Source organism: Herpailurus yagouaroundi, unplaced genomic scaffold (genome assembly GCF_014898765.1).
Source record: "Herpailurus yagouaroundi ecotype Mexico unplaced genomic scaffold, PumYag 187, whole genome shotgun sequence".
NCBI lineage: Eukaryota > Metazoa > Chordata > Mammalia > Carnivora > Felidae > Herpailurus > Herpailurus yagouaroundi.
The window spans coordinates 2,747,005-2,758,989 of NW_024412418.1; the positions used below are offsets into that span (position 1 = coordinate 2,747,005).

At 42.0% G+C, this 11,985-nt stretch overlaps 1 protein-coding gene across 2 annotated transcripts in view; it reads left to right on the forward strand.

Annotated features, from left to right (window-relative positions):
- Window positions 1-11,703, forward strand: part of LPXN (leupaxin) — a 41,014-nt gene extending 29,311 nt beyond the window's left edge. For both annotated transcript variants that reach the window (XM_040495073.1, XM_040495072.1), the window contains exons 8-9: window positions 10,414-10,562; window positions 10,874-11,703. In XM_040495073.1, coding sequence (XP_040351007.1) covers window positions 10,414-10,562; window positions 10,874-11,143 — 419 coding nt within the window. In that variant the 3' untranslated portion in view covers window positions 11,144-11,703. The remainder of the gene's footprint in view (window positions 1-10,413; window positions 10,563-10,873) is intronic.
- Window positions 11,704-11,985: the final 282 nt, after the last annotated feature.

The following is an 11,985-nucleotide window of genomic DNA, read 5'->3' on the forward strand; positions in this document are numbered from 1 at the left end:
ATTCTCTCTCTCTTTCAAAAATAGGTAAACATTAGAAAAATAACATTTATTTATTTATTTATTTATTTATTTATTTATATTTATTTATTTAGAGAGCACATGTGTGCATAAGCAGGGGAGGGAGAGAATCCTAAGCAGGCTCTGCACTGTCAGAGTGGAGCCTAATGTGGGGCTCAAACTCCTGAACTGTGAGCTCAAATCAAGAATTGGAGGCTTAACCTACTAAGCCACCCAGGCACTCCCTTAATAAACAGTTATAAATAGAAAATCAGTTTAAAACACAAAACACATGGGGTGCCTGGGTGGCTCGGTCAGTCAAGTGTGGGACTTTGGCTCAGGTCATAATTTCATGGTTCTTAGGTTTGAGCCCCATGTCGGGCTCTCTGCTGTTAGCACAGAGCCTGCTTTGGGATCCTCTGTCCCCCTCTCTGCTCCTCCCCCACTTGCATGCTCTCTCTCTCTCTCTCTTTCTCAAAAATAAACAAACTTTTAAAAAATTAGAAAAAAAAACCCATAAAACATACAACTAAGTCCTCGGGTAATTCCATCTGTGTAATAGCTAAAGCATCCAACTTTAAGTGATGACTACTGTCCCCTGGTTGGCTCTTTAAGCTGTGGGAGACCAGGGAAGGGGGTTCTAGCCCTTCCTCTGTCCTTTCCTACCTTTAGCATCCACCCCCTCACCCCTGTTGCTGATATCTGACCCCTCCACGGTTTAAACAGTGGAGGAGGAAGATAAGCCTGGAGGAAAGTACTAACTTTCCTAGTACTGCCATAAATTTGCATCATGCTCTCTGGATCTGGCATATGTTTAAGTAACTTTCTTTTTTTTTTTTTTTTTTCCTTTGGATGCTCTTGTGGATTCAGTACAGGTTCAATTTCAAACTCTTGATTACCCTTCGCTTATCTTAGCTAGCTGTTTTCTGCTTGGTACATTTCTTGAAGGACTCATTCCGCACAGATTATTTCTGTAGGGTTTTCATTGTTCCCTCCTGGTGATCTCTTAGAAGTGATTACAGTGGTTGCACGTGTCTCTGTCACTCACACTTTTGTACACAGACCATGGGGGACAGGCATGTTTTTCTTACAGTCAGTGGGTTTGCAATTAGTTATCAGCTGTGTCTCTGTATTCAGCCAGATTCACTCGTGGACATTTCCTAGGGGTGAGTTAAATACTATCAACTGTATCGCATTGATGGCTGGGGACACATATCCGGCTCTCTGACTGGCCCTATCGAAGTCTCTCTCTTGACTTGAGGTTACCTGGAAGCATACCTCATCCCTCTTGGTGGTGGTGGCGATGAAGCACCCATAGCAGTTTTTTTCCAAAGAAGTCCCTCTCTCAGTTTTCCTTTCTTTTGACCTGTTTTAGTCCTCAGTGTGAGTGAGGAGTTCAAGAATTGTGTAAACAGCCCATGGCTCTCTATTTTGAGGGATGTCCTAAATGTCACTTTGAAATCTGACATCTATTACTGGGGCGCCTGGGTGGGGGTGGCTCAGTCGGTTAAGCATCCGACTTTGGCTCAGGTCGTAATCTCACAGTTTGTGGGTTCGAGCCAGGGTCGGGCTCTGTACTGAAGGCTCAGAGCCTGGAGCCTGCTTCAGATTCTGTCTGTCTGTGTGTCTGTCTCTCTCTCTCTGCCCCTCCCCCACTTGTGCTCTGTCTGTTAAAAAGAAAAAGAAATTTGACATCTATTACATCGCTTGTGCCTTACATCTTGTTACACTGGTCTTTGTCAAATGCTGCTGATCTTTGGTTGTCCATTTCCTGTTTAAGAATGAGACACTAAAAGGTTAACTGGGAGCTCTGTGGTACAAGCAGAACTTGTTGACTGGTGGACTCAGCTGTGTGATACTCAGGTAGCATGCTGTAGGCATTTTGCTGGGAAACCCCTGTATATTATTATTTTAGGTCTTTTAGGGCTTGACACTCTCTGGTTTGATATTTCCAGAATTAATCACTACATTTTGTGGCAGGGTGGGGGAATCTGATCTAACAGCTCTTCAGACTTCCAGCCAATCTTGTTTCCAGACTTGAAAACTATCTTGTACATTCGCTTTCTGAGCCCCTCTGATGCTGTGGAACCCCAGCTTGCATTGCCTTGGTACCTCCCCTTTGCAGAAACGCAGGCTTCATTTTCTTGTTTCCTGCCAAGCTAGTTGCCACTCTTATACCTACTTAAAGTTTTGCAAAATTGTATTGATATCTCCTCTGTGGCATCTCCTCTCCTTTTCTCTTATTCCTTATGGGTGTTTCTAATGTAAATCATTCTTTATCATGTTGGTGGTGTTCCAAGAGAGACTGAAAATAGTCCCATGTATCCTGCCCTTCACTGACATAGAGACTCACGTAAATGTCAGGCATGTTATTATGTATATTCCTAACTGTGAATCATTTAACCCCCACTGCAGTCTTGTAAGAATATTTTTATCCTACACGTAATCTAATTATAAATGGAAACACTGAGCCCCGGGAGGGAAAGTAATTTTCTTAAAGTTATACAGCTAGAGCCAAAGAGATGGAATTGAAACTCAGGTCCCATTTCTGCAGGTTCCATGCTTTTTCTACATCATCACAACTGCCGCGTGACATAGACTCGATTCTTCTTCTGCTGTTGGATATCTTCACTTTCTTGGCACCCACAAGGTTCACTTTGTTTGACAATAGACCCAGATACAGTAGCACTGACATAATGCACTAGCAAAGTGCTTTGTAGTAATTTGCTTGTTCACTGAAGCTTGTTCAAATGCTCTTCACAAATCATTAGGTATTTCGTTTCCAGATTGCACTTTAGTTAAGCAGGATTTTTTTTTTTTATTGAGATTTAATCTGAATCATGTGAAAGTGTGTCGTGGTAAATTTGTATTGTACTGGTAGCCATAGAGGTATTAGAGTTAGTTGAGTAGAACAGTTAGCAAGTGAGTGCTGCCCACGGATGATTATGATATGGAAGGGACACCTGGGTGGCTCAGTCGGTTGAGCATCTGACTTTGGCTCAGGTCATGATCCCACAGTTTGTGGATTTGAACCCCACATTGGGTTCCGTGCTGACAGCTTGGAGCCTGGAGCCTGCTTTGGATTCTGTGTCTCCCTCTCTCTCTCTCTCTGCCCCTCCCCTGTTCATGGTCTATCTCGCTCTGTCTCAAAAATAAATATTAAAAAAACTTAAGATTATGATATGGAGGTTGCCTGAGAGCAGAACGATAGAACACAGGCATATTTCAAGAAGAGACAGAAGTTAGATCCAAGAGAAAATTATCCTATCCATAGGATGACCAGAAAGCACCATGAGGGTAGCTAATAATCACTGTTCTTGACTCCCGCCCCCTCTTAACAGACGAGGTAGATTGGGCCATTTATGACCTTATATACTCACCAGATCACACTTACAACATTTATTGATACACCTGACAAAAGAAGGCCATTTATTAATCAGATGCTCCTCCTAGCTTATATTTTTGTTTTTATCTTTTGCTTTCTGCAAATGGGTCTCCTGCCATATGGTTGGTCCGTTAATTAGGTGGCATCCGCCTCACCTCGAGTCACATAGTCATACAGAGTTTCTATAATGACAGCTTAACCACTGAGCCTTCCGGGAAATTAAATTCATCTGCATTTTTGTTTCAGTTCAGAAAGTTCCTCTTTAAGGCTCAACTTTCTAAGCTATCAGGCCTTAGCATCCTCCCGTGGGGACCAGGTCCTCAGTGCCTGTGTCTTTCTTTTTTAATTGTTCATTATCCAGGCCATGCAGGTGCTCCCTAATTTCCCCTGTGGTTAAGAGCCTCACCAGAGTATAGACACCTCTCTCTCTCTCTGTGACACTTTTAATTGTTAGTGTTTCTCATCCGTCCTCCAGAGGTAATTGGCCCCAGAGAGAGCCTCCAGGAAAGTGACTGCTGAAACTTTCTCAGTTTATTGGATCACTAAATGCGGGGGCATCACAGCAACTTTGGCTGATTGCTTTTGATTCCTCTCCTGAGACTCACCAGAGGCGGTTCCTTCCCTGCTGTGTCATTCTGGAGACCAGCTACCCTGCAAATGCCTAGATGAGGGTCATTCCTAGGTCAGTTGGCATGTCTTAACGATTTTCTCAAGTAACACCCATTTACAGGCAAGTTCAGTTTTATGTCGCTTGCTTTATGGAGCATCACTGCAAATTCTTGGGCCCCCACCCCAGATCTGCTGAACCAGAAACTTTGGCGGGGGGTGGGGGGGGGTGGGGGGGGTAGGGCCAAGCAAATCTGCATATTGACAAGCTCTCCAGGTGTTGGATGCATGCTGAAGTTTGACAAATACCATGCCACACAAAAGCAAGAATTGCGGGTGCTGGTTTGTTTTCCTTAAATGGTAGGCCTTCCTGCATGCTATTGTCCTTGATCAGACCTAGACATTCTTTGACAAAGTGGGGGGTGGGGGGGGGAGTAAGCTCTTCTTTGTCTCAGGGCCTTAGAAGAACACAGAACAGCTTATAAAATTATTAGTTTAGATTTTTAGATCTGTAGGCCTCAGAAGTCCATTCAATTGTCTGTACTTCAAAGATAGCATAGCTGAACAAAGCAAGGGATGTCAAAAAGTGACCAGAGATAATAGGAAGACTGAAGTTGCATGATTTGGGTCCCAACCCCTGGCTCCTCCTACTGCCTTTTTGGATCTGGCTGCTAGTAATCAAAATGGGTTCCTAGCAACCGTGTTTCATGGGTGGGCTGCTTTTCAATGCCCTTGCGTACTTTGCTTACCTGTTCTTTTGGCAGGAGTACAGGTAGAGCCCTCATATTTACAAAGCTATTGGGTTATGATATTTGGGCTCAGCTGATACTATCAGTCCCCACACAGAGGTCAAGACTAGGGTGCAGCTAGGGGTGCGACACTGAAGTTAGGCTTTGAAGTTAGGCCTAGATTTGGACCTTAGGTCCTCTACTGGCTAGTTCGTTATATGTGATTTCTCTGAGCTTCCCTTTTCTCACTTGTAAGATGGGAGGGTTGCTGCAAAGACTTTAATTTCAATTAGTAACGTAGGCAGAGCCTTCGGTTGGAACCAGGACAAAGCAGGTGCTGCATAAACAGGGTTGCCAACAGTCACCTTCGTTTTAGGCAGACTCTCCTGATAAATGGTAAGGAGAGCTCCTTTCAGAAAAGTCCACCTATTTATACATAATCTAGTTAGTCCTGGAGAGGCTCTAAATGACACATATTCTGGAGCTGATGGTGTCAATAGGGTAATATCGTTCACATGTCTGCTCATTCAATAAACATTTATTAAGCCACTGCCCTGTGTGTGTCAGGCACTGTTCTAGGTCCTAGGGATACAGTGACAAAAAACACGGTTCCTGCCCTCACGGTGCAGGTGCTCTAGCGAGAGAGACAGACAATAATCAAACTAGCCAACTAATTAACTAACTAACTCTACTTATAAGTCACTTATAACTTTACACGTTAGGACAGACAGTGATAGGGTGCTGTTTGAGATAGGGTACTTGGGTCAGTTGCTCTTTTAAGCAGGTGCCCCCCCCCCCCCCTCAGTTAAGTGAAGGCCCAAGCCCTCTGGGAATCTTGGGGAGGTGATTTTCCAAGCAGAGGGAACATATTACTTAAATAGGTGCTTGAAGATGAATTAGTTTGTTATATTTTTCTTTTTTTAATGTAAAGACAGTAAAAAGACAGTGCAGAAATCTTCACTTATAACCGATTACCTTGTTAACCTCATGCAACATAAAAACTAATATTTTTCTTCATTTGTTAATATTTATGCATACATAAGTTAAGTGTACCTAAAATTCCTTCTTTTTCACTTAAGCGTTTCCTCACATGGTTTCATACTTTTATAATAATAAATTTTAATAATATCAATTATTCCATTCAGGCTTTATGTAAACAAATTATAAAAGATTATGTGCTTAAAGATGTTTATTGAAGCTTTATTTGTAGTACCAAATATTGTAAACAACTATGTTCGTAATAGTAGATTACCTCTTGTGTATTAGTAAGGCTGCTATGAATTTCTTTAAACATAACATTTTCTTCTTCTGAATATTTGTATGGATTAATTCCCAGGAGAAAGATATCTATATCTTTTTTTTTTTAATTCTTGATACGCATTACCAAATATTTTCCCAAAAGAATACTAACATTTAACTTTCTCACCAGGAATATATAAATATGTGACTCACTCCATGTATTTTCCAGTATTGGGTAGACTTACTTAACACTGTTTTTACTACTTAGCTAAAATTAGAAACTAAACTACTAATTAGAAAAAATTAGAACTTTACTTTTTTCTTCTGAATTTCATGGCTTACTAATGTTGAATATATTACTACTAAAAGTGTTTCTTCTTGTGCTATTTGTCTCTTTGTGAGGAGGACTTATTTTATTTTTTATTTATTTATTTTAAAAAAAATTTTTTTAACGCTTATTTATTTTTGAGACAGAGAGAGAGACAGAGCATGAACGGGGGAGGAGCAGAGAGAGAGGGAGACACAGAATCGGAAGCAGGCTCCAGGCTCTGAGCCATCAGCCCAGAGCCCGACGCGGGGCTGGGACTCACGGACCGCGAGATCGCGAGATGGTGACCTGAGCTGAAGTCGGACGCTTAACTGACTGAGCCACCCAGGCGCCCCAAGGAGGACTTATTTTAAGGGGTTTAAAAAAATTAATCACTTTGGGTTTCTCATCCTTCTTTATCCAGACATAGGATGTATAAGACTCAAGCCCAGGGTTTTCTAGCATGAGCCCAACAGTGAAAATGTCCAGTATTAAAGAGAAAGCTCTTACATTTCAACAAATTGATTAAATTTTTTTGTTATGGAAATTGCTTGCTGCCTGGCTTCACCAAGTGTCTGTGTTTCACTGAACTAAAATCCTCTACCCTCTACCCACCTATCTACCCCATTTTCTTGCTGGAATATTTAAAAGCAAATTGTAGAAATCTTGTCACCTCACCATTAAATACTTCAGCATGCATCTGAGAAGGACAGAAGGACTTTTTTTTTTTTTAACATAACTACTTTTACACTTGATGAAGTTATTAATTCCTCATTATCATTTAAAACCCATATCTAAATTTCTCAGGTTTCTTTTTTTAAATTAATTTATTTAAATTCAAGTTAGTTAATATACAGTGTAGAATTGGCTTCAGGAATAGAGCCTAGTGATTAATCATCACTTATATATAACACCCAGTGCTCATCCTAACAAGTGCCCTCCTTAATGCCCATCACCCATTCAGCCCATTCCCCTCCCCCGCCATCCACCTCCCCTCCAGCAACCCTCAGTTTGTTCTCTGTATTTAAGAGTTTCTTATGGTTGGCCTCTCCCTCTGTTTTTGTCTTATTTTTCCTTCCCTTCCCCTATGATCATCTGTTTTGCTCCTTAAATTTCACATATGAGAGAAATCATATATTTGTCTTTCTCTGACTGACGGATTTCACTTAGCATAATACGCTCTAGTTCTGTCCATGTTGTTGCAGATGGCAAGATTTCATTCTTTCTGATCGCTGAGTAGTATTCCATTGTGGAGATACACACACACACACACACACACACACACACACACACACACACATACATATATATAACACATCTTCTTTATCCATTCATCGTTTGATGGGCATTTGGGCTCTTTCCATAATCCAGCTATTGTTGATAGCGCTGCTATAAACATGGGGGTGCATGTGCCCCCTTGAATCAGCATTTTTGTGTCCTTTGGATAAATATCCAGTAGTGCTGGGTCGTAGGATAGTTCTGTTTTTAATATTTTGAGGAATCTCCACACTATTTTCCAGAGTGGCTGTACCAGTTTGCATTTCCACCAATAATGCAAGAGGGTTCCCCTTTCTCCACATCCGTGCCAACATCTGTTGTTCTTGTGTTTTTAATTTTAGCCATTCTGACAGGTGTGAGGTAATAGCCCATTATGATTTTGATTTGTATTTCCCTGATGGTGAGCAATGTTGAGCATCTTGTCACGTGTCTGTTAGCCATCTGATGTCTTCTTTGGAAAAGTGTCTATTCATGTCTTCTGCCCATTTCTTCACTGGATTATGTGTTTTTCAGCTGTTGAGTTTGGTAAGTTCTTTATAGATTCTGGATATTAACCCTTTATCCAACATGTTATTTCCAGATATCTTCTCTCATTCCATCCACTGCCTTTCAGTTTTGTTGATTGTTTCCTTTGCTGTGCAGAAGATTTTATCTTGAAATCCCAATAGTTCATTTTTGCTTTTGTTTCTCTTTCCTCTAGTTACTTGAAGTTGCTCATAAGAAGTTGCTGTGACTGAGGTCTAAGAGGTTGCTGCCCATTTTCTCCCCTAGGATTTTGATGGTTTCCTTTCTCACATTTAGGTCTTTCATCCATTCTGAGTTTATTTTTGTGTATGGTGTAAGAGTGGTCCAGTTTCATTCTTCTGCATGTTGCTGTTCTAGATTTCCCAGCACCATTGGCTGAAGAGACTGTCTTTTTTCTGTTGGATACCCTTTCCTACTTCGTAAAGATGAGTTGGCCATACATTTGTGGGTCCACTTCTGTTCCATTAATCTATGAGTCTTTTTTAAAAGTACCAGTATCTTACTGTCTTGAAGATTACAGCTTTGTAATACAGCTTAAAGTCCAGAATTGTGATGCCTCTAGCTTTGGTTTTCTTTTTCAACATTACTTTGGCTATTTGGGGTCTTTTTTGGTTACCTACACATTTTAGAATAGTTTGTTCTAGCTCTGTGAAGCATGCTGGTGTTATTTTGATAGGGATTGCATTGAACATGTAGATTGCCTTGGGTAGTATAGACATTTTATCAATATTTATTCTTCCAATCCATGAGCGTGGAATGTTTTTCCATTTCTTTGTGCCTTATTCAATTTCTTTCATAAGGTTTCTATAGTTTTCAGCGTACAGATCTTTTATGTTAGATTTCTAAAACACTTCATTTACTTTGTTTATTTGAATCAGTTGGGTCCAAGGAAAGTGTATGCATTGCACTTGATGGTTTTATCTCTCAGAATAAAAATCCTGTAATGATCTTCTCTTCCCTTTTTTATTTTATTTTATTTTTAAATTTTTTTCAACATTTATTTATTTTTGGGACAGAGAGAGACAGAGCATGAACAGGGAAGGGGCAGAGAGAGAGGGAGACACGGAATCGGAAACAGGCTCCAGGCTCTGAGCCATTAGCCCAGAGCCTGACGCGGGGCTCGAACTCACGGACCGCGAGATCGTGACCTGGCTGAAGTCAGACGCTTAACCGACTGCGCCACCCAGGCGCCCCTCTTCCCTTTTTTAAATACCACTGGTTTCTTAAGAAACAGGAACCTATGTCTTATTAAATGTTCTTGATTTGACTGGCTGCTTCCTCACAATGTTGTTTAACTTATTTGCTTTCGTCCACCCTCCCCCTATTCTTTTGAGATATATTTGGCAAACATTTTCTTCAGTTTATCCTGTGTTGGCTTTGCTTATGGTACTTTTGGTCGTGCACAAGTCATTGATATGGTATTTTTAATGGAGCTAAATTTATTGATGTTTAACTTGCTTTTGATATTTGAGCCATTTTTACCACAGTTTTCTCATTCCTGGTTTAAAGAGGAACCCACTCATTTTTGCTTGTCTTTATATTATTACATCTAGAACCTTGCATCCATTTGGAAGTTATTATTTCGTATTACCTTCTTTTTAAATATTAGGCACTTTTCTTCAGGGCCTGTTTTAGGTACTAGAGGGACTTAATGGGACAAGACCAGGGATATCTCATTTCAGAGCTAATGCTCCAACAATGGAGGACAGACCACAAAGATAGTTTCAGATCGTGCTAAATACTAGAAAGATGATTTTTAAAAGAGATGAAGTGAGGGTGCCTGGGTGGCTCAGTCAGTTAAGCTTCTGACTTCAGCTCAGGTCATGATCTCGCAGTTCGTGGGTTCGAGCCCCACGTCGGGCTCTGTGCTGACAGCTCAGAGCCTGGAGCCTGCTTCAGATTCTACGTCTCCCTGTCTCTCTGCCCCTCCCCCACTCATGCTCTGTCTCTTTCTCAAAAAATGAATAAACATTTAAAATAAAAATTTTAAAAATTAAAAAAATGAAGTGATGGATATGGGCTGATGAGAGGCCTCTGTGATAAGGTGGTATCTGAGCTGATTGCTGAATCATAAGGTGAGATGGGCCATGCCAAGTCCTGGGTAGTAAAGGCACGGAGGAGGAATAGACTCTAATACTAACTACTAGGGATAAGCCAGGCACAGCACTAACGCACTCGTCCCCCATTATCTCCTGTATTCTTATAATGAGCCATTGAGGTCAGTATCCATTATTGGCCCCGCTTTGAATATGAGGACACTGGGTTCAGGAAAGCCGAAATCATTGGCTTCTTCTCAGCCTCCCACTTGGCGGAAGGTATCACCCTGCACCTTGATTTTGCCCCTCCAGGCTTTCACGAGAAGGACAAGAAGCCGTACTGCCGGAAGGATTTCTTAGCCATGTTCTCACCCAAGTGTGGTGGCTGCAACCGCCCAGTGTTGGAAAACTACCTTTCAGCCATGGACACCGTCTGGCACCCGGAATGCTTTGTTTGTGGGGTCTGTATACTCACTCACCTGTCGGATTTAGGGAAAGTCGGGAGTCCTCCTCTCTGAGAGGCCAGGACGCCAGCTGGTAAGAGGGTTCACAGCTCGGGGTGAGGGTTTGATGTGAAGCTCAAGGAGGCACAAAACACAGCGCCCCCCGTGGGCGTGTTTGCTCGCGTGCTTTGCAAGCGGGTAATATCCTCGCCTCCATCCACCAGATAGATAACTGGCAGGAATTTTAAGGCTGCGGTTTCACTTTGCTGATGTTCTGTTTCTTGACATCTCCATCCCTTTTCTTTCTCTTCGGGGGGGGGGGCCCCCAGGACTGCTTCAGCAGTTTTTCTGCTGGATCCTTCTTTGAACTGGACGGACGTCCCTACTGTGAGCTGCATTACCACCAGCGCCAAGGAACACTGTGCCGCGGGTGCGGGCAGCCCATCACCGGCCGCTGCATCAGTGCCATGGGCCACAAGTTCCATCCTGAGCACTTTGTCTGTGCTTTCTGCCTGACACAGTTGTCAAAGGGCGTCTTCAGGGAGAAGGATGACAAGACCTACTGTCAACCCTGCTTCCACAAACTCTTCCCACTGTAATCTCAGCTGACCCCACGGTCCCCGCAGATGCCCTGTAAAGTTTAAACCAGGAGAGCAAAGAGTGCTCTGTTGTTACCGCTCTTCTCAGTGGGCATAGAGAGAAAGTAAATAGATCTAGAAAGAACCTTCTAGATGTTACATGGCTAGGCTTGCAGTCTTAGGTTTTAGATTTCTAGTCTTTTTTTTTTTTTTTTTTTTTTAAATCGGGTACTTGGATCTAGATCTAGGTCCTGCTGTTAGTGCCTCTGCAGATGCGTCTTCCACATGAACACATTTATTTCACCGCTGGTTTTCTCCCATTTTCACCCCGGGGACGACCCTGCCCATGTCTTCTCTCCTGTGGCCCTCGTAACTAGGCCCTTTCACACCTCCCTGGTTTCCCTCTGGGACTCACTTTCCTTTGACCGCTGCATTATCCTTGCTGTCAGCAGTCCCGAGGTCCCTCCCAAGTTCCCTTCATCTCTCTTCAGTATACTTCTCTTTTTCAAGAGGATGTCGGTTTTAACTGGACTACTTTGAGTACCAGCATCACTGATAAATAAAACGGCTTTTAGTTTTAATGTCTTGCTGTCATGTTTAGAGATAAACTTCCGCTTCCTGGGTTATATACTAGGTACTATGTGCAATTAAATTCACATCATATCTCTTGTTTACTTCCACACAATAGGCACTTTGTTTTAATCAAAAGAAATTGAAAGGAGGGATTCCTGTTCACTAAGTTTTCTCTTAATCTGGGCCCTTAACATTCATTTCATCTTAGTTTTTGCATTGAGGTGATTGAATCATCTTAAAAGATGGCAAAGCTCCTTAAAATTGTTTTTGTCACTTTGTTCTTGCGGTTT